Raw genomic sequence first — 23,067 nt, 5'->3', positions numbered from 1 at the left:
TTCAGACGAAGAGGAGGAAGGCTGCCGTTACAGGATCATAAAAGGAGGATCATTTTCATATTATTCTAAGATGTTGGGCCCTGACTTTACCAGTAGAGTGCAGCACATTGGCATGTGTGTAATGAGCTCAATGTAACATGCACTAATATGATAGAGTATAATAGAGCTATAACACTCTACAAAGCTCATTGAAGATTTGTTTCTGATTGTTGTGAATTAAATGTGCAAAGAGATGTTGATTCCAGACATCCAACTCCCCATCCCACATTTAGAAAAAGGTCTATAACTGAGAATTAAATATATTAATAATTGGGGGAAAAAGCACTTCAATCCTGTGTGACACTTGGCAGAAGCAGTGTGCTGTTGAAAGACCCTAAGGAATCCTGTAGTGAGATGCCCATTTTTAGGTAAGACCTTCAAGGTACCAGCCATGCTGAGACAAACAAACTGACATGGTGTATAGTCACCGGGTGTTATGCTGAATTATGTAACTTTTTTACCAGGACAGTCACACATTTTGAACAATAGCCACGTTGATATGGTGCCAATATGATGCCTTCCAGTGTAATGAAAATGTAATTGTTTGCCAGTCATCTGAGTTGGATAGATAGGCACCAATTCCAGCATTTTTATTTCTTTTGGAAATGATATTTTAACTTGACTGCACGTCCAACACAGTTCTTACATATTTATTGTGTAGCTCAATTAATCTGATAAATTAGAAAACAAATTACTGAGCAAGTAGGCTTAACCTGTATCGTACTCCTAAATCCCTTTTCACAGCGGTTCTTCCGGTTCTTCCGTCCTGACATAGATTATTTTAGGAAATCTTGCAGCTTCTCTTCTTGAAACACTGTATCATACTGTATAAAAACATATCCCTGTGCTCTGCATATGAAGATAAATAGATAGGCTATACTGTCTGCATGTTATATGGTCACATTGACGTACCGTTATAATAGCAGTGTCATCATGCTCACACCCACGTCCAGTGATTCGTATATTTGCCCGTCATTCAAAGTTTTGTTGGCATTCACTGGTCAACTTTTTCAAGAAGTAACGCCTCGCTAAATTTATGGGTTTGGTTCAGATTTGGAGTGGATTTCAGCGAAGTAACTTTATCGGTAGGCTACCATTTGGACTGGGAATTATGATATATGTAGTCTTACAATTTTAGTTTACAATTGGACTCACTAATTCATGATGGAACTGGAGGGTGAGAAACCGAAGTATGGTAAGTTGTTAGCTTGTTTAGTTTATATAGGCTACCATATCTCTTTAACAGCGCTTTCACTGTCCTGGGATAGCTAGCCGACTAGCCCCATATAGTTTCGTTTTCATGTATGAAGAAGACTGGAGTGTGGAATGCAACATTGTATTGGTGTGTGTTGGATGCATGTAACAATTTAACTCAGCATTTGGCTATTACATATTTGATTTACCCCATTGACGTAGCCTAACTCAATCAACTTTTCTCTGTCTCCTTTTCAGAGAATAGACGAATGGAAATTGACTCTCACAATTCGAGCCATCATTTCCATGCGTAATAGTCTATGCTTCTGTTTTCTGCTAGCCTACAGATTGCATTTGATTAGCCTATGTTGTTGTTGCCTCTCTCACATTCCCACGCCCAGGTCTCATCCCTGTGCCAAACAATGAGACTGCTAAAGAAATTAGTGGTATAAGGGCCTACAACATTCCATACAATAAATGCACACTTGTATGCAAATACTGTAGCCTATCTGAAATGATCATACAATATGATTCTCAAATAGGCTGTGGGCTTTGAAGTTTCTTTCAATTCTCTAACATTTTCAGTTAATCAGTAGTAAACATGTAGTTTACTATTGTTAGGGTTAAGTTGTAGTGTCCCTACTCAGCCTTTGCTTGTCCAGTTGTTACATTCCTCAGCCTGGTATGGCACACTAGAGAACAACTCACCAGCTTTGTGCTGACAGAAATTTGACCACCATCCAAATATAGATTAGTTAATTAAAAAAATGCCTCATGGTAGGTCTGAATTTGAATTTAGAGAAGATACTGTGTGTGTTTCAGCTATTGTCAGCAAAAACCTGCTATTCCCTGCAATATAAAGGTGTTGGTAGGTTAATGGATCCAAACAATTGTTGTTCATGTAAGGGAAATGGTTTTCCTTGAAGATATGTTCTCATAATACATTAGTTAATTTATGCTGCCTAAAAAGAGCAAGAATCTGCTGGAGTAGACAAACCTCTGCCAAAATGATAGAGTCTGACTCCACGGTTGTAATTTGGACTGTAAATATACAGTACCAGTCAAAAGTTTGGGCACACCTACTCATTCCAGGGTTTTTCTTTATTTTTTAAACTATTTTCTACATTGTAGAATAATAGCGAAGACATCAAAACTATGAAAAAACACATATGGAATCATGTTGTAACCAAAAAAGTGTTAAACAAATCAGAATATAAGATTCTTCAAAGTATGACAGCTTTGCACACTCTTGGCATTCTCTCAACCAGCTTCATGAGGTAGTCACCTGAAATGCATTTCAATTAACAGGTGTGCCTTGTTAAAAGTTAATTTATGTCATTTCTTTCCTTCTTAATGTGTTTGAGCCAATCAGTTGTGATGTGACAAGGGGTGGTATACAGAAGATAGCCCTATTTGGTAAAAGACCAAGTCCATATTATGGCAACAACAGCTCAAATAAGCAAAGAGAAATGACAGTCCATCATTACTTCAGTCAATCTGGAAAATTTCAAGAACTTTGAAAGTTTCTTCAAGTGCAGTCCCAAAAACCATCAAGCGCTATGATGAAACTATCTCTCATGACGACCGCCACAGAAAAGGAAGACCAGAGTTACTTCTGCTGCAGAGGATAAGTTTGTTTGAGTTACCAGCCTCAGAAATTGCAGCCCAAATAAATGCTTCACAGAGTTCAAGTAACAGACACATCTCAACATCAACTGTTCAGAGGAGATTGCATGAATCAGGCCTTCGTGGTGAATTGCTGCAAAGAAACCACTACTGAAGGACAGCAATAAGAAGAAGAGTCTTGCTTGGGACAAGACTGTGAAGCATGAAGGAGGTGTGATGGTGACACTGTCAGTGATTTATTTAGAATTCAAGGCACACTTAACCAGCATGGCTACCACATCATTCTGCAGCGCTACGCCATCCCATCTGGTTTGCGCTTAGTGGGACTATCATTCGTTTTTCAACAGGACAATGACCCAACACCACTCCAGGCTGTGTAAGGGCTATTTTACCAAGAAGGAGAGTGATGGAGTGCTGCATCAGATGACCTGGCCTCCACAATCACCCAACCTAACCCAATTGAGAAGGTTTGGGATGAGTTGGATGGCAGAGTGAAGGAAAAGCAGTCAACAAGTGCTCAGCTTATGTGGGAATTCCTTCAAGACTGTTGGAAAAGCATGTGAAGCTGGTTGAGAGAACGCCAAGAGTGTGCAAAGCTGTCATCAAAGCAAAGGTTGGCTACTTTGAAGAATCTAAACTATAAAATATATTTTGATTTGCTTAACACTTTTTTGTTTACTACATGATTCCATATGTGTTATTTCATAGTTTTGATGTCTTCACTATTATTCTACAATGTAGAAAATAGTAAAAAATTAAGAAAAACCCTTCAATGAGTAGGTGTGTCCAATCTTTTGACTGGTACTGTATACCCCCAAAATGTGTAAGTAGTGGCACACCCAGTCATTTGGCGGGTACGCTACTGCTGCCTGCAGTTATAACATTGTAATTCTAGTACAGCAAAGCATGGTGAAAACCAGTAGAATAAAGAAATGATGAGATTCGCTCAAACTGTATACTTTCTCGCAGCATCACGAACATCTGGAACCCTTTGTTTTGAGCTAAAATATTGTTTTCAGGGTCAACACTGTCCACAAGATGTAGAGACGCTGACATATTTTCTCATTTTCACTGTTTGTGTTTTGGTTTTATGTGGGGTTTGCAGGGCCCTGTGAACAACATGGAGGAGGGATAAGGCGAGGTTTATGGTTGACTTGTTAGCTGTCTCCCCTCTCCAGCCATATGAAAGCTGTTTTTCTTCTTTCCTCCGCACACAGCCCTTTCCTCCCTCTGCCTGTCTTATGATGAGTCATTTATTATTTAAAACCCTCTCTTTCATTATCCAATACTTTTTCCTCTCTTCCTGGCACAATACATTTTACAACCTCAGTATAGGCTACTATTTTGTGTACAGCACTGTTTGCCTCTTCCCTCTAAACAGGATTTAGGAATGTGTTATAACCCTCATACAAATAAGCAGTCAGGTCAACACCAGAGCAAGATTTTGATGGGAAGAAAAGACAGTTGAGCAACAAACTGCATTGTGGGAATAGTAAGCTGTGACTTGGCAGGAAATAAAGTTGAAGACATTCTGTGAAAAGTTGTGGGGTTAAAGGCCTCTAGCACTATATTGTGACAAAAATGACTCTCCCAAATGACTGTCAAATTCGGTGTAGTACTCTTAAATGAAAACAAAGATGCAGGTGCAGATGTATTGGAATCTGACCAGTAGGAAGCATATTTAGTGATAATCAGGTATTATGTGTTTGTGTGGTTATAAATAGTGTGATGATTGGTAGACAGAGGCCCTTCTTTTTTCTTCTTCATTGTTTGTTCCTTGTGCGTTTGTTTTGCAGTCGTATGAAGTCTTTCTGCATTTCATGGAAATCTGTCAGGGTTTCACATAAGGCGAAGTACAAAAAACATAACTGTGGGGAGTTTGACACAGGACTGACTCAGAAATACAGTGGGGTTTAGGCTGTGATCTAACATAGTCATCCCCATTTCACATCATGGAGTAATTTCAGGCCAACACATATCAGGAAACCTCAATAACAGGGGAACTGACAGGATCAGACAGCCTACAGCCATGTGCAGTCTTAGATTGTGTGTAATTATAAGACATATTTAGGAGAGTGGTTTGAAACTTGATCCAGAGTCTCTCTGATCTTTATTTCAAGCTCTGGCAAGGTCTAACTACACTCTTAGAAAAAAGGGTTCCAAAAGGGTTCTTTGGCTGTCCCCGTAGGAGAACCCTTTCTGTTTCCAGGTAGAACCCTTTTTGGTTCCATGTAGAACCCTCTGTGTAAAGGGTTCCACATGGAACTCAAAAAGGTTCTGGCTGGAACCAAAAGGGTTCTACCTAGGACCAAAAATTATTATTCAAAGGGTTCCTGTATGGGGACGGCCAAATAACCCTTTTAGGTTCTAGATAGCACCTTTCTTTCTAAGACTGTAGCAATAGTGTAGTTTTTGCTATTCATGAACATTTACAATTGAAGTGTGGTCCAGCTGTTTTCTATTACATCAGCTGTCATCGTGTTCTCACTTCCCACATTGTCGCTTTACTCAGCAACTGTATTGAATAAACAGGCATCCCACTGGGCACCCYCTGGTTGAATCAATGTTGTTTCCACAACATTTAAATGAAATTACGTTGAATCAACGTGGAATGGACGTTGAATTGACGTCTGTGTCCAGTGGCATGCCCCTAGGGAAGGAGAATAGTGTTCCCTGCCAGCCCCAAATATTATTGTTTAATCTGCTTGATCACAGTCTGGTCCAAACAGACTCATGTGACTTATTAACCCMACAGCAGTTACATTTTGTTTCCATTCAGACAGCAGACAGCCTGTGTTAGATTAAGTTATTAGGGAAAGTTATTAGGGTCATGGGGCCTGAGGAGAAGAGAAGTGGCAGAGATCAATTCCTTTAATAGTGATGTTGAGTTATTAGGAACCACCGTCTATTTGTGTGGTATGCCATGCCCCTCTTCCTGACTGGTAGTCATCACTGTTGGACTTGGCTGCTCTCCCACAGCCTGTCTGGTCTGTCACACCTGGATGTTTGGAAGGTGAAAAACCCCTATACTCTTTGRAATTCTGCATTGTTTTGTAGATTTTCGTAGCTGAATCAGAGCCATGAGTAAGGGGTACGAAAATAGAGCACTATTTTGGAAATTAGGTTCATTTAGCAGACTTTTAGAGAATGTAATTGCGTTTCTTTGTCAATGTTATCAAAACATAGCCAAGTAACCTAATTGATGTTGTCTAATGGGTTGGTGCTGAGGCTCTAGCCTATCTATCTCTGCTATGAGCACAATGGAGAAAACAACAAAGACAAGACATGAATGGGCGTCTGTTTCAGTGAAGTGCAGTGCTGTCTGTTGTCTCTGAGAGAGTCTCTCACTGGAGTAAATTAGGGAGACAGACAKTAGAGGTGACACTCTCTCCTCAGGAAGATGGGCCTGTTTTATCCAGCAGGCTTCAGAAAGTGGAAACTGAAGAAGAGGACATGGTTAGGACTCAGGAGCATCTTATATTCAGATATATTCATTGTTACAGCAGAGTTTTGTTTAGGATTATAGTCCAGAGCAGGGATGGAATTACATATTGTCTCTTGGGATACTCTAAAAATAGTGGACTGGACCAACATTGATATTTGTAACGTTTATGGGGGTGTCCTGGTAGCTCTGTAATTCGAACCCTGATCCAAAGTGTACAGACATCTAGTCCAGACCATAAAGAGGATGCTGTTTTTAACAGCAGAGATATTTGGAGAGAGGGCACACTTCCCTACCCTAACCACCAACAAGACTCCATATCTAGTTTCGATATCTCTGAAGTAGTTATGTTATCTGCTGTAGTCAGCACTCTTGGTCAAGTCAATCTTATTTTGATGTTGAAAACTCCCTATGAGGGAAACGGTCATACATACTGCACTCAGTCAACACTCTACTGCTGCACTTACTGTAATGAGAGACAGTCTGAGGAGGGGAAGCTGCTAYTATAGCCTACTGTTGTGTTGATATGACATCATGCTTCTCTTTTCTCAGGGGTATACAGTGCCTTCGGGAAAGTATTCAGACCCCTTCCCCTTTTCCACATTTTGTTACGTTACAGCCTTATTTTAAAATTGATTAAATTAAAAAAAGTTCTACATCAATACACACAATACCCCATGATAAYAAAGTGAAAACAGGTTTGTAGAGTCTTTGGCAAATKTATTAAAACTTAAAACAGAAATACCTTATTTACATAAGTATTCATACCCTTTGCTATGAGACTTGAAATTGAGCTCAGGTGCATCCTGTTTCCATTGATCATCCTTGAGATGCTTCTACAACTTGATTGAAGTCCACCTGTGGTAAATTGAATTGATTGGACATGATTTGGAAAGGCACACACCTGTCTACATAAGGTCCCACAGTTGACAGTGCATGTCAGAGCAAAAACCAAGCCATGAGGTCGAAGGAATTGTCTGTAAAGCTCCGAGACAGGATTGTGTCGAGGCACAGATCTGGGGAAGGGTACCAAAACATTTCTGCAGCATTGAAGGTCCCCAAGAACACAGTTTCCTCCATCATTCTTAAATGGAAGAAGTTTGGAACCACCAACACTCTTCCTAGAGCTGTCTGAATACTTATGTAAATGTAATCTTTCAGTTTTTTTGCTAAAATTTAGAAAAACCTGTTTTCGCTTTGTCATTATGGGGTATTGTGTGTAGATTGATGAGGGGATAAAACATTTTAATACATTTTAGAATAAGGCTGTAGCATAACATAATGTTGAAAAAGTGAAGGGGTCTGAATACTTTCCGAATGCTCTGTATAATAGTTGACTCAGGAGAAGTGCACATTGGATGAGTGTATGTATTTAAGTGCAGTGCTGTTCACCAGTCCCAAACAAAATACATTATTTCTGTTCTCTCCAGATATGTGCATACACACATTCAGCATGACAGTCACAATCTAGTGCATAAATGAGCAACAGTACTCTATATTCTGTACATAGAGCACTGTAGGAATCGTATGGTAATAATACAAGCATGGTGGAAGATAAAAATTTAATGGAAGGTTGACCTTATTTTATGGTCGCTTTTCACTTGAGAGGAGGAGAGGCTAGGGAGAGAAGGATAATATTGAGGAAACTCGACTCAGGAAACATTAGAAAAGTTCCAAAGCAAATATCTGAAGCTCAAGAAAACCAGAAGTAAAACTGCCTTGGACCTTGTGTAGTACACTATACAATGAGCTCTCTGTCCATAAGAGAAACCGTGGTATATATATTTCTTTGTGCAGATTCTTGGGAAACATCTAGGTATGGTAGTGTACCCTAATAAAGTTATTACAACAACCGAATGTAGCAAATAACATTTGTCCTGATAGTGAATGTAGTGAAGCTGAGGCCATAGGCACACCCTTTAAGAAAGGATGCATTAATGGATTAAAGCTGGCAGGGCTGACAGCACACTCCCACTCACCATGCTTCCCCAAACAGGATATGACGTTGTGCTCGTGTTCCCAATGTGCTGTAGCTTTTTATAAGTCTTTCTTAAGCCATAGAGAAGTTGTAGAGAAAATGTGACACTGAAATGTGGAATTCATGTCATACCTGTATTATGTATTCAGTGGAGATCCAACTCTTGCAGGGTGAAATATCCTCCCTGTGCATACCCATTCGAGATGTTGAGACTGTTGTTGATTGGCTATTTTTTGTGCTGTAGCTTGTAAAACAAGTCTGTTACTGTGCGTGTAATAATGGGGCCAGTAGGGGTTTTACAGAAAATGAGGACAGAGGTAGCCTTTGCTTTCTCTCACTAACTTGTAATGAATGGAAAATTGGCCATTCCAGAATGACATAGACTATCCCATTGGCCAAAACAAGTGACTACACTGCCTGGAAAGAGTATGAGAGATTCCAACAAGAAGCTTCTCATCAATACCCATTTTCCAAACACAGCTCATCATGAAACATACTCAATTTCCCCATAATCTGTCTTTATCATCAGCATACACAGCATCCCGTTGGTTCAGACAAAGGTAATCTAAATTGAATGTTATAGGATTGCTTTTTCATTGCCACTGCTAATGTTTTTTTAATAAAAAGTAGTCTAACTATCCCGCTAGCGTGCAAACCCAGTGAAAGCAAAGGAAATGGCACAACAGGATGTGGTTATGGATATGTGAATATCCAGCCAGGCTGGGTGAAACCACCCAATGTAATACAGTCATGTTTCCACAAGAGGGTAGAAAACACCTATGAATATGACATGCAATGGCTCTGAGAGGACACACCTGGATATAACAGAGAGGAATAGGCGAAGCGAGAGGTTTTACTCAGCCCAAAATATGTCCATGAAAATAAGCCCACGAAGTGAAGTATTTTCGTATGGAGGTCAATGAAAGTGTCGAATTTGGTCAACAAAAAAATGTAAGGTTAGACTTTATTTTAATAGTCCGTCTGTCGATGCTCTATCCAAATAAAGTGTGGCCAAATGTAATTGCTAATTTGCTACGTGAGCTTATTTGATCGAATAGAAGTTTCATAATGATTGGGTTGTTACATGGCTTTTCGGCAACTTTTGGGGAAAAAACGACTTTATATCGGCGTTGTGCCTGTTCTTATAGAGATAGAGGACTCATCATGGACAAGGCTCGACATTAATACTTGTCCGCTTGTCCGGGACAAGTAAAACAATTGTCGGACAAGAAGAATATAGATTTAAGTTGTCCAAATGGACAAGTAAAAAACAATCACGCAAAAATCACAATATCAAACATTAGGTTACTCCGATCAGTATTGGATCAGTGTCCTCCGGATGCAATGTGTTGCACACTGTCCTCCCAATCTCAGCAGAGCGCATCTGAGTATAATATTGTAGGCTTGCATTGACAGGCCTTTACATCTTGCAGTCGCGAGATGCGTTTTTGAAATCAAAGCAGCCGCATGTGCACATTTGTTGATATTCATTGCTAGTTAGTGAGTTATTTGCCCAGTTACAGTAAATTCTGGTCAGCAATGAAAATCCTGTAAAAGTCATGGTGTGTGTATCACCTGCGTTCCAGTGGGCCATTACCAGAGGAGGGAGAGAGAGACATTTGCGCAGCAGGTAAAATAATGATATACAACAGACTAACTAGAATACCAGCCAAACTACACAATATGTTTTGAATTGGCTAACTCGCTAGGTGGGCTGGGCACCGGTAGGTGTATAACACTTAAATAAATCATATCAATCATGAACTATCTAGCTTTTAGCATGTATTAGTGTCATTGTCATGTCCATGTCCTAAAATAACTTTCCACCAGCACTCGTATATAATCGCAAATGGCTGACATGCAGTTGATACGGGTGCACAGTTGATGAAACCAATGCTGCAAACTCCAGTTGTAAAACCGTTTCTCAAGCGCTCAAAATTCCAATACTGCCCATGTAATTCTGACAAAATTACAAGAATATTCCTAGATTAGGCTTATTGACAAGTAACTCTTATACTGTCAAGATCTCCCCTGAACACTGAATATTTTAACCTTATAAATAGATAAACATCTTAGTTAGATACCTTAGCCATTTGATCCCTGGTTCACTGAATGAGGGAATTATTTTATAAAGACATAAAAAGTATTTGGTTGTAATTGTAGGAGGCCAATCATGCTCCAGGAGATTTCAGGAGTGCTATTGGGTGTGCAGGCTTTTGCTCCAGCCTTGCTTGAACACAGCACATTGCAAAAATCAACTGCTCAACAGGACTTGGATAAGCTGACTCTGGTGTGTATTTTACTTTGTGGGGGTTAAGTGACTTGCTCAAGGCCACAACRGCAGGAGATACTGTATAATACATGGGATCAGACCAGCAGCCTTCCATTGTCAATACCAGTGATAATAATGAATTATTTTGTGAAGTAGTTACTTGCATAATACAAAACATTTTCAGTCATATTTTTGGCTTTTTTGGGGGGGGGGGTACAAGTGACTTGAGCTTTCAGACAATTTAAAACATCTGTCCTACTTGGCTAAAAAAGTGAATGTCAAGCCCTGATTGATTTAGCCATTGAGGACTTCCACCATTTTAAAGTAGTCAACTGGGTGGGGATTCCTATGAGTTGGAAGCAATCAGCCAATGAAGAATAAGAAAATGTACTACCTTAAAATGGAGATGCCATGCTGTCACAGACACTATAATGGCACAGATACAAAGATGAGTCCTCTATCTATCTCTATGGCCAGTTGTTCACACGCTTATCTGCCCTCTCATTGGCTGGAATGGTCCACCCTCCTGCCTGCCTTCCATCTTTGAGGATATGTATTTCCATTGTTAGAGCGGACACATGTCTATCTTGTCAATATAATAGACACTCTTTGGCTATAATGAACTTCCTAATGMGCAACTTTGAATTGAATGCACCTTGTGAATACTCCATTGGGCAGAGGGACGCTCAGTTTGCTTTGAACGTTTGCTACGTTGCAGAAACGGTTTGTACGTTCAAAAGACTTTGAGGTACATTTGCTCCCATTTGGTGCCTTGATGCAATGAGTGACGTATTTAAACGACAGAGGCCATGATACAGCATTCCCCAACCTGGCCGTTCAGTTGAACGTTCCAGAACATAAAAACATACTGAACGCAGCCCTGGTGTGACAAGAATTTTTCAAACGTAGAAGTGACTGTTAGAAATAAGTAAAAAAGGCTGCGTTTACACAGGCAGTCCAATTCTGATATTTTTTCCACAAATTGCTATTTTGAACAACCACATCAGATCTTTCACATCAGGGCCCGGTTTCCCAAAAGCATCTTAAGGCTAGTTGTTAGAACCAACAATGGGCCCAGATCTTTTTCAGAGCTGATCTGATTTGTCAAAAGGTCAATTAGTGGAAAAATATCAGAATTGCCATTTAAGATAGCTCTAAAAGTTAAATAAGGTATCAAAATATAGCTTTGTGTTCATTTGACAGTCAAAATAGCTTCAGGGCTGGAGATCTTGATTAATGCGTTCATCTATCCAGTATTATAACCAGCACACCTGAGTCTCATCAGTSTCTAGTGCACACAACAGCTTTTTTGTTTTTCCCCCAAACAAATGCTTTTAATCACTCCTGTGTAGTTTGCTTGGGATCCACAAAGATATCCAGTAGCTCTTTCACAGAGGGGAAGAGTCAGTGTTGTGAAAAACAAGGAATTGTCTCCACCCATTTTGCCTCGGTTGTGCTCCCACCCTTCCCTGTAGGTGAGCTACCTGACCAAACTCTGGGGAGAGAGAGAGAGTGTGTGAAAGAGGTAGAGAAAGCCAGGAACAAAGGCAGAGAGTGAGAGAAACACAGACAAAAAGAGCTCTGTGTGGAGGGAAAAGGGGAAGAGAAAGGAACAGGTGGACCAGAGATTTGAGCTAGGCAGCTGTTGGGGGGGGGGACAGTGGGTGGACTCTGAGGAACAGGGGTGTGCTCAGAGCTGTTGCAGACAGGTCGGACAAGTTTCTCCCCACAATACCTGTCGCTCTCACTTAAACACACCAGTTGGCAGGAAAAGGAAGTGAAGCAGAAAAGGGCTGAAGAAAAAGAGGGAGAGTTTTCCGGTCATTTTTAAGTTGACTACCAGAAAGGAATTTAAAGATGCCTGAGCAGCAATCCTATTACGGAAAGAATGGTAACTACTAACTGCTCCTACCCGATTTTAGTTTCATTAGAGCTTATGTGGTTTTACCTTTTTCAACCTTATGAAAAGCTGTTTGTGTCTTTTATGATGGCTGGTTTCGTTGTAGCTTAAGTTTGTTCTTGAAGTGAGAGAGTTTTTCTCACTGCTTGAATGTTTTAACGAATCTGTCAGTTGGAGCTTGTTAATGGGTGGTGTAATTTGTCTCTAGAGAAGAGCAACACTGGGTGAAACTAGACCTCTAGTATCGGCATTATGACAACATGGCTGACAATGGGTGTGGGTTAAACCTGCTGATTTACCCAGGTGTGTGGAGAAATGCAAGTGAACATTGTATCAATGTTTTCTCTCCTTTATCAAATGGTGCTGCATTGTGTGTGTATATAAGGACTGGACTGAAAAATTGGCAGGAAACATTGTTTGTTTTCAGCCCTGATAAAATATAAATGCATCAGCCACTGTTGTTTTGGGCAAATGTTGCTCCAGCCTACACTCCCTCTGCAGGCTGTTTCCACCATGTCTTTGAAGGGCATCTCAGGCTGATTATGCCCATTTAACACTTTAACATCCAGACTCTGTATCTCTGTGCTTGTGGACCTGCTGTGTCCAGTGGATTGGTGTTCTCTGGGAGCAGGCCCACTAAAATGCATGCTGCAATAGCACCCTGACCACTGCTCTGCATTATTAATGGCCGCCATGCTGAACATCATACTATAGTATCTAGTCTAGACCCAGTGGTTCAACCACCTTAAGACTGTGATTATTGATGTTCTGTGCAGTTGAGATTCACTATGGCTCAACTTGAGCACTTCTGACTGATTGTTATAACCGTACCTTTTCTCATCTAGGCCTAAATGTAGTTGACATTAATGCCTCCTTTTRGTCCTCTGAGGATTTAGAACTGGCAATGAGTGAATGTAGTTTGCTCATGACATATCCATTCCCTCCTTGTACAGTAACTGTAGTTAACTTTGATTGATGTGGGCTGATGGCAGATGTGGAGAGTCTGTAGTCTCTGTGCTCCTCCTCACCCTATTGGAACCCCAGGGGTCAAATCCAGGTTACACATTATATTGGGTATGAAAGGGAGAGGATATTGTGCACTGGTTTATAGCCTAGTTTAATTTGGGGAATGTTATCAAGTTAAGAAAATCAAGAAACATTAACAAGAACAAATGGAATGACATCAAACACATGGAAACCATGTTTGATGTATTTGATACCATTCCGCTCCAGCCCATCCTCCCAACTTAAGGTGCCACCAACCACCTGTGATGTAGATGACTACCTCAATTACCTCGTACCCCTGCACATCAACTAGGTAGTGGAACTCCCTGTATATAACAATGTTACTTTTTACTCGTTATTGTTATTCGGTATTCACTGTGTATTATTCCTTGTGCCACCATTTTTATATTTTATCTTAACTCTGCATTGTTGGAAAAGGACCCCCAAGTAAGCATTTGACTGTTAGTTTATGAAGCATGTGACAATAAAATGTGATTTGATGAATAGGTTGTGCCCACATGGTAGAGTCGCTGACCTCTGGTGACTGTTTTGTGGTACTGCAGGTTCTCATGTTGCAGAAGGGCTGCTTAGTCACTACAGAGGAATTTGTTGGGTTGCCAGGTGTGTCTGCCCTGAGGGAAAAGTAATCTGACCAACAGTAAAGGGAGCAGAATGTCGACGCGTGGGCAATCCACTCTGTTTACCCCATGAAATGTATAACTAGGAGGCAGACGCCACCACATGGAACAGTGTCAAAGTGCATCTTGGTTATTAAATGTCTTCTGACAGCCCTGCAGTGTGTACACTTTCATTCAAATTCTACGCTGCAAGCTATTTACCATCTGAAATGGTATTCCTACTGTATGTTTCAATATTTGCGTTCCTTCCATCTAGGTGAACCAAAAAAGTATGACCCCACCTTCAAAGGCCCCATCTATAACAGGTGAGAGGATTGCCAGTTCATCCACACTGTAGTCAGGATGGCACATAATTCACATCTAAAAACTATTGTTCCCATAACGTTTCCATGTCTCCCTCTCTCTTTACTCTAGGGGTTGCACTGACATTGTATGCTGCATCCTCTTCATTATTTGCATACTGGGCTATGTTGCAGTGGGAATTCTGGGTAAGTAAATGTCTCTTGTAGGCACAAACAAGCTTAACTGACCCCATATTAAGGACTTGGGTATACCCTGAGTCATGCCCTGAGGTATATCTCTGAGTGCTGCTCACCTAAAGCATGTCTGTGTGTTAAAGATGTCTGGTATTTGATTGTTTCTTTGTTGTTGATGGTTCCCTTCTCCCCTAGCCTGGTCCCAGGGAGACCCCAGGAAGGTGATCTACCCCACAGACAGCAGAGGACAGTTCTGTGGGCAGGCAGGCACTCCTCTGGAGTAAGTTCTGCCCTCACCATTCATGCACAGTGGAATAAATAACAGACAATCACTCACATGTGTTGATTGTCTCCATCATTCCCCCTGGGCATACTCTCTCTTTAAACCTGCTCTTGTTCTCTGAACAACTGGTTGTGTGTGTATTGTAGGACGAAGCCCCTGCTGTTCTACTTCAACATCATGAAGTGTGCCAGTCCCATGGTGCTGCTGGAGTTCCAGTGCCCAACCACACAGGTGACCTGAACCTTTGTTTTCACTTGATACATTCTTGAACGCCATGTTATTTATGTATGCCTATGCACTTGTATTATCTTGTCTCATGTTAACATTTCTTTTGCCATCAGATGTGTGTGGAGAAATGCCCTGATAAGTTCATGACGCTCAATAAGGCCTACACCAATAAAGAGGACTTTAAGTATTATAAGAACTTCTGCAAGGAGGGTCTAGAGGGGCTGGTGAGTAGCATGTGAAGAGGAATCTGAGATAGGTGGCGTAGTAGTTTTTCAAATCAACATGGATGACAATGTCAATAAAATGTCAACAATGTGACAGTGTTTTGTTCTACAAAAATAGTGTGCCGAGTGGCAATTTAGTGTGAACAATTCAAACTTTGAATATACATTGCCGCACCAATGGTTGAGATACTAAGTGCTGATTGTTCATGTGTGTTTTAGACTGTAACACAGATCCTGAGTTCTAGCCTGTGTCCTGCCATGCTGATGCCAAGTAAACCCTGTAAGTACGCCTCTAGTCTATTTTGCTCCCCTATCCTGTCTACCTGCCCATCTTCCGTTCCTATGAGTCGAACTCCCCAACCCTCCATCTGGCCAACCCATCCTCCCCATTTCCAGAATTTGAAAAAAGTGAAAGACATTGTTTTACTGCTCTCCCTCATTGTCCTGTGTCTTCTCCTTCACCCCCCTTCCTCTTCCTCCAGTCACCCGTAGGTGCTTCCCTGCCCTGAGCCAGAAGGGAGGGGAGATCACCGTGGGAAATAAATCCACGTTTGAAGACGAGGAGGGGAAGAAGAGAGATGCCAAAGATCTGGTGGCGGTGGTCAAGTGAGTCCATATAATTTGCATGATGTTTTCTTGTGATGGGTGGTAGTGCTACATCTACAATCAGCATTGGTCACTGTATTTTCTTCTATAGGAATGCCACAGTGGTCATTGAAGCTCGACAAGTGGCCATGAAGATCTTTGAGGATTACACCCAGTCCTGGTACTGGATCCTAATGTAAGTCAGCATCTTCCCTTTGACACTATTGTGCAGTAATGCATTCACACTGAATTCCAAAGCGCTTGATCAGCAAAGAGTCAGTTATGATCGCAGTGCTAGCTGCGCCACCAGAGTCTCTGGGTTCGCGCCCAGGCTCTTTCGCAGCCGGCCGCGACCGGGAGGTCCGTGGGGCGACGCACAATTGGCCTAGCGTCGTCCGGGTTAGGGAGGGTTTGGCCGGTAGGGATATCCTTGTCTCATCGCGCTCCAGCGACTCCTGTGGCGGGCCGGGCGCAGTGCGCGCTAACCGAGGGGGCCAGGTGCACGGTGTTTCCTCCGACACATTGGTGCGGCTGGCTTCCGGGTTGGAGGCGCGCTGTGTTAAGAAGCAGTGCGGCTTGGTTGGGTTGTGCTTCGGAGGACGCATGGCTTTCGACCTTCGTCTCTCCCGAGCCCGTACGGGAGTTGTAGCGATGAGACAAGATAGTAATTACTAGCGATTGGATACCACGAAAATTGGGGAGAAAAGGGGATAAAGAAAAAAAAAAGAGTCAGTTATGGAGCCACTAAAGTCTTGTTTTTGTGTCGGGGTTCAGAGGGTTGGTGATTGCCATGCTCATCAGTCTCATCTTCATCGTCCTCCTGCGCTTCCTGGCCGGGATCATGGTGTGGGTCATGATCGTCATGGTGATTCTGGTCATTGGATACGGTAAAGACCAGTTCAACAGAAGTCCCATTTTTTTGTTGTTTCTTAATGTTCATGTCTCTAAGAACTCTATAATCAACAAAGCCATCTCCTGTGTCCCTTTCCCATCTCTCTATCTAAATGCTGTATTTCCCTCTTGTGGCCATGCTCTGTATTGCACCACAGGCATCTTCCACTGCTCCATGGAGTATGTTAGCCTGAAGTCAGAGGCAGGCTCTAATGTCACTCTAAAGGACCTGGGCTTCCAGACAGACTTCTCTGTGTACCTGCATATCAGACAGACCTGGCTGGCCTTCAGTAAGTTTCTCCACTAACTTCCTCTCAACCTTAGTGTGGCTCAGGAGGTATATACCTGGGCCAATACATTAGAGTTATACTGTATATCACGAAGCAGGATCAATGTTAGCCAGGTAACATTTATAAACCCTTAGATATAATGCATTGCAGTGTTATTGCAAGCATAAACTGATACTAAGGACAACTAGGATTCCTGTATAAATGGCCGTGACTGAATYCTCCATTTGTTTTTATGCCTTTTCTCTCTCCCGTTCTCTTAGTTATTATTCTGGCCATTGTGGAGGTCATCATCATTTTGCTGCTCATCTTCCTCAGGAATAGAATCCTCATCGCTATCGCTCTCATCAAAGAAGCCAGCAGGTCAGGAAACGGGAGTGCTCTCTGCACTTACAGCCTTTTCTAATGGGATTGGATGGGAAATGGATCATTGAATGCTAGATCATTGTGGTTTAAATGGGGACATAATACATAGATGGTGGATAAGACCTTTCTAGTGCTAAACTGTGATGTTTTGTTTACAGGGCCATTGGGTATGTGATGTCAGCCCTGTTTTACCCCTTGTTCACCTTTGCCCTCCTATCCATTGTCATCGCCTACTGGGCCGTCACCGCTGTGTATCCTTCATGTTTGGAGAAAAATGACTCATAGGCTTGAGTAACTCAACATGCTCTTCTGAATGATTGATGTGTATTTGCTGGGATTTGTAGTTCCCTGGGTCACATTCTAGTCCTTGACAGCCTCTGGCCAGGTTCCTGTCCACCTCCAATCAGCCCATCTATAAGGTGTTCAATGATACGGCCTGCAATCACTCCAGGAAAATCTGCGATCCAGCTGTGAGTCCTGCTTTTCCGTTAGCCCATGCAATATGTCACCATCTAACAGCCTGATCTTAATTGGAGAGACATTGAACCATCGGCTCACATCCCATGATAAAAGTGTATACAATGGATAGAATGTCAACGGTTGATTCTTCTCTACCTGTCTCCTCCAGAACTTCAGCACCTCCAGTATGAAGGCGGAGTGCCTAAAGTCGACGTGTCTGTTTGCCTACTACGGTGGAGAGACGGTCTACCACAAGTACCTGATTGGCCTGCAGTTCTACAACGTCTTCCTGTTCTTCTGGTGTGCCAACTTTGTGACAGCGCTGGGTCAGATGACCCTGGCTGGGGCCTTTGCCTCCTACTACTGGGCCTTGGTCAAGCCTGACGACATGCCTGCCTTCCCCATCTTCTCATCCCTTGGCAGATCACTCAGGTGTGTGTGACTGTTTACRTTCCTGTTCCTAACCAAGTTGGGTGTTCAGATATGTACATAATGCTCTGTTGCATATGTGGGTATCTTAACGCTATTTAATAAGGTTGGTTAGTGACATCTCCTCACTCCCCTGCTCAGGTATCACACAGGTTCCCTGGCGTTTGGCTCTCTCATCCTCTCCATCATCCAGATCATCAGGGTTCTGCTGGAGTACATCGACCACAAGCTCCAAGGTGAGCCATAGATCCTGTATTAGCAGTACTACGGTATGCTGATATTAACACAGCTGTCATTGTATATCCTCATCAGACTTTACACTAGCTGTGTATGAATGTTGGGTTTTTTAGTACTCGTGTTGTCTCTGATTTGGTTCTGCCCTACTGTCTGTTATTCTCCCCTAAAGGAACCCAAAATAAGTGCACAAAGTTCCTACTGTGCTGTCTCAAGTGCTGCTTCTGGTGCCTGGAGAAATTCATCAAGTTCATCAACAGAAATGCCTACATTATGGTGCGTGTACTACCTGTTTGTGTGCACCTGCTATGACCAATGTCACCCAGTTAAATGCATGTCATATTGGATATAATTAATTTCAGAGGAGCTTTGTCACCTGGATCATCTGTCGCTGTTAACTGTGGGGAAAATGTTTGGTTTATGTTTGATTATGAATTTGAGTCTGCTGCCTCTAGGTGGCGATATATGGCAAGAACTTCTGCACGTCTGCCAAAGATGCCTTCTTCCTCCTTATGAGGAACATGATCAGGTGAGTGAGTGTGCTGTCTCTTAATGTTTGTGTTGACTTAATGAACTTTACAAAATGGACTATGATCCATCACAACGTATCACTGTTTGACCTTGCAGGGTAGCCGTCCTGGACAAGGTGACAGACTTCCTGTTGTTCCTGGGCAARCTCCTCATYGTGGGRCTTGTGGGTAAGTGAGGCTGTTTCTACWGGAAACATGATGAACAATAACACACTCTCAGTAGGGCCAGTCTTCTAATGATTGTATTTAGTTTTATTACGTTTCACTGTTGACAACCAGTGGTGCTATTGGATGAGAACTCTTCCGTCCTGTTTCCCAGGAATCTTTGCGTTCTTCTTCTTCTCTGGGAGGGTGAAGGCCTTTGAGAACACAGCGCCCAACCTCCACTACTACTGGGTTCCCATCCTGGTGAGTAGCATAGCCATGCTCCGGGTCTGGTGGGTTATGTACAAAGACATGTAGTTTAATCTATGATTTAAATGTAGCTGAGTGTAACCTACGGTGTTGTGTATAGTAATGGTTGGAGTGTGTTTCTCTCCTCAGACGGTGGTGGTTGGTTCCTACCTTATTGCCCACGGCTTCTTCAGCGTGTACGCCATGTGTGTGGACACACTCTTCCTCTGCTTCTGTGAGTAACAGTAGAACCATCCCCCTCTTGTTTTACGCATTGTCATTCCCCCACGAACACAAGGTACCAGTGGTGAGAAGGTAAAGGATTATGGTGCACACAGTATACTTAGGAAATGGCTGCCTCGTGTTGGCAACTCTTTTACATCTCAAAGCTTTACTAAAAGTTTTAAGTCAAGATGTTCCAATGTGTCTAAAGTTCATGTTGTCCTGAAACGGTGACCTCCTCTCCCTTTCTTCATTACCTCTTTCACTGCTAATGGTGTTGGGCTGCCACTAATTATGAATTGCATGACGATATTCTGGTATTCTTCATAATGCTTTATTGCTAAGTTATTGATCCTAACCCAGCTATCTAGGACTATTGTTAACTTGCTGGTTGCAGACAATGGGGAAGTTTRGGTGTTGATCTATTMATTTAAAATGCGAATGGGTGCTTTTGCTGGGAATTTTGACTGACTTTCTCTTTCTCTCCCTTCTCGATTCATATTGTTTTCCTCCATCTCCCTTACTAATGCCACCCTTCACCTTCATCATCCTGTTTTCCAATCAACCATCCCATGACCCCATTTAACACACACACACACACACACACACACACACACACACACACACACACACACACACCCACATAGGCGAAGACCTGGAGAGAAATGATGGCTCTCTGGCAAGACCGTATTACATGTCAGCTTCGCTCCATGACATTCTGTTGGAGAACAAGGCTGTGGAGGAGACCGAGGAGCCAACCCAGTCCTCTCCACATCAGCCAGACGACCAAGACGTCCAGCTGAAACAATAGCAGCCTCCGATGCAGGGGAAAGACGAGGACGTTTAGGAGTAGTCATAGCAAAGACACTGTGAATGAGATCGCCACCTGCAGATCTGTCTTGTAGAAATGGGCATGCTACTGTTCATGATTGGTAGATCGACATCAAGGCCTGAATTTGGACAAGTCAACTGCTTGACCAGTGTCTTTCCTTCTCCCTATAGAAACGTGTGTGTGTGTGTATATATTGTGCTCTTAATGGTTGGAGTTGGCAAATGATAGTTGTTTCATTGATTTGGAAAAAAGAGACCGACCCATAAACAATGCTAGGGATTCCACTGATGTTTTAGTGAACATGTTGCAGTTCTGACATTGTTGCTAGAAGGGAAACACTGTCAGCCATAGGAAACAATGTGCCTAATTGAATAACTATCCATTTTGGTCTGATGTATTGAACCGCCTACAGATATCACATTGTTTACAGTTAAAGCATTCAAAAGATCTCTGCAATGCTACCATCTTTAGTATTACTGCTATCAGTGCATTGTTAAAATGTTGATATTTTCAATGATCTATAAAAGCCATATGTAGTTTTGTATATACTGAAATGTATTTCTTAGTTCTGCTTGTGAGGGAAGCGACTCCATTTTTGTTCTGTAAAGCAATGCAATCAGATCCCTCATTGCCTTGAAATATTTGCCTGTCAGCAAGGTCTGTTTGACGAACTCCTAGGATCTATGAGCATTAACTGAATGCAGTTTCTCTTTCCTCTCTCTTTCTTGTGCATGTTGGTAGTATGTCTGCTAGTGATTAAAGCTGCCAGTCTTTCTGTTATTTGTCTTTCCTCCTCATTCTCTTTCTGCATTGTGTTGATGGGGAACAAGCTAAGGTAACAAACTTCCTTTTGGGTTTGACTAGGCAAGCTTCACCAATTCTGTCAAAAGCAGGCAAATTATATGTTTTGTAGGATGACATGTTAAATGACTTAAAGCACTTCTGTTTAACTTGGCGTAATCTTTGAAGCTTTGCTAATCCATCAAGTTGGTTCTGATCTGGCCCCTGCTTGGAAATGTAACAATGTTCAAGTTTTTCCTTTTGAAATCATTTCATATTTTTGTCTCATGATGTTTTTCTTGATTCTTCAGTGGAGGACCTGGAGAGGAACGATGGCAGTGCGGAGAGACCCTACCTGATGTCTGACCGCCTCCTCAAAGTCCTGAATAAGAAGAACAAGCCTGAACCAGCAGAGTAGAGCTCTCCCATGTGGTGTGGAGGAGGGCAAAAGCTCTGTGTACAGGTGTGTAATTGTATATAGCGGAGTATGCTTTAAAGACTGGGTTGTCCAAGGACCTCATGCTGTCACTCATCCAGTACCTATGTGGCAATCTGTTGTCAGAAGTCCAAACAATCGCTGCTGTCTGCTGTGGTCGAGTGAGGCGTATAAATCCAAAATTAAATTTTAATACTGCATGCAGAGTGCTTCTTACAAGGATGTTTTTTTCCCAATTTCATTCAGTTATTTGGTTTTGATGAATTCATAGTTTTTGTCTAAGTATATTTTGATGACCTCATTTTCAAAAACCAGCAACCAAATGTGGTTCTTATTGAATATAGCTGAATGTTACTGTAATCAGACCAGCTGTACACCAGTATGTTATGAGCATGCTTTGTTATGAATGTTACTTGGTGTGTTACATGAAGGTGAGCACAGAACTGATCTATTTAGTAAAGTATTTTAGACATTTACATAAAGCAGCATGTTTGTATGTAACCTATGCAATTATTTTAATACATGCAGTACTAAGACATACATTTTATACTTGTTTGAAATTGTATAACTACTTTATATTTGTTACAATATTTTCTCCGCTTTGTCATTACCAAAGCCTCTTTTTTAACCCGCTGTTAAACGTCAATGCTTGCTCTCTGTTATAATTGCCAGGGAATGAGCGGGAAAGAAATGTATTAAGATGGTGTGAAGCTGAAAGCAGGGGAAAATATGGGTTGTGGATCTGTTAAGTGCCTGTGGAGTTCTGAAACTAAAATAAAAGTTTTGTACATTTAGTCCTGTGTGTGTGACTGCCTGCCAGGGCAGATAGTCAGTTAAACTGTTTTAATGGTCAACTGTGGATCCTCACGGCTCTCTGAATGGCGCAAGTAAAGCATCTATAAACAGAATGAACTGTTCTACAGACAATCAATTATACAGTTGAAGTTGGAAGTTTACATACACCTTAGCCAAATACATTTAAACTCAGTTTTTCACAATTCCTGACATTTCATCATAGTAAAAAATTCCCTGTCTTAGGTTAGTTAGATTCACCACTTTATTTTAAGAATGTGAAATGTCAGAATAATAGAGAATTATTTATTTCAACTTTTTTCTTTCATCACATTCCCAGTGGGTCAGAAGTTTACATACACTCAATTAGTATTTGGTAGCATTGCCTTGAAATTGTTAAACTTGGGTCAAATGTTTAGGGTAGCCTTCCACAAGCTTCCCACAATAAGTTGGGTGAATTTTGTCCCATTCCTCCTGACAGAGCTGGTGTAACTGAGTCAGGTTTGTAGGCCTCCTTGCTCGCACA

General features: G+C 41.7%; 1 protein-coding gene across 4 annotated transcripts; it reads left to right on the top strand.

The window, feature by feature from the left end:
- The first annotated feature begins 1,081 nt into the window (after positions 1–1,081).
- LOC112069390 (choline transporter-like protein 2) lies at positions 1,082–21,924 on the top strand. 4 transcript variants are annotated; one of them, XM_070438533.1, is made up of 22 exons: positions 1,082–1,234; positions 14,351–14,399; positions 14,509–14,582; positions 14,766–14,850; positions 15,000–15,084; positions 15,195–15,305; positions 15,525–15,585; positions 15,788–15,911; positions 16,003–16,086; positions 16,665–16,777; positions 16,940–17,071; positions 17,332–17,431; positions 17,593–17,685; positions 17,820–17,904; positions 18,063–18,325; positions 18,464–18,558; positions 18,729–18,832; positions 19,012–19,085; positions 19,184–19,254; positions 19,406–19,494; positions 19,630–19,714; positions 21,625–21,924. In XM_070438533.1, exons 1-22 carry the CDS (start codon positions 1,201–1,203, stop codon positions 21,729–21,731), a joined length of 2,118 nt encoding a protein of 705 aa, XP_070294634.1. In that variant the 5' UTR covers positions 1,082–1,200; the 3' UTR covers positions 21,732–21,924. The 4 variants fall into 4 exon arrangements, with proteins under 4 accessions (XP_070294634.1, XP_023992482.2, XP_023992483.1 ...); XM_024136714.2 differs by lacking the exon at positions 21,625–21,924 and adding an exon at positions 20,349–21,077; XM_024136715.2 differs by lacking the exon at positions 1,082–1,234 and adding an exon at positions 12,309–12,442.
- Positions 21,925–23,067: the final 1,143 nt, after the last annotated feature.

This window comes from Salvelinus sp. IW2-2015, unplaced genomic scaffold (assembly GCF_002910315.2).
Source record: "Salvelinus sp. IW2-2015 unplaced genomic scaffold, ASM291031v2 Un_scaffold998, whole genome shotgun sequence".
In the NCBI taxonomy this organism is placed as follows: Eukaryota; Metazoa; Chordata; class Actinopteri; order Salmoniformes; family Salmonidae; genus Salvelinus; species Salvelinus sp. IW2-2015.
Note: the sequence above shows the minus strand (reverse complement) of the source record. Positions and strands in the feature narration are given on the sequence as shown.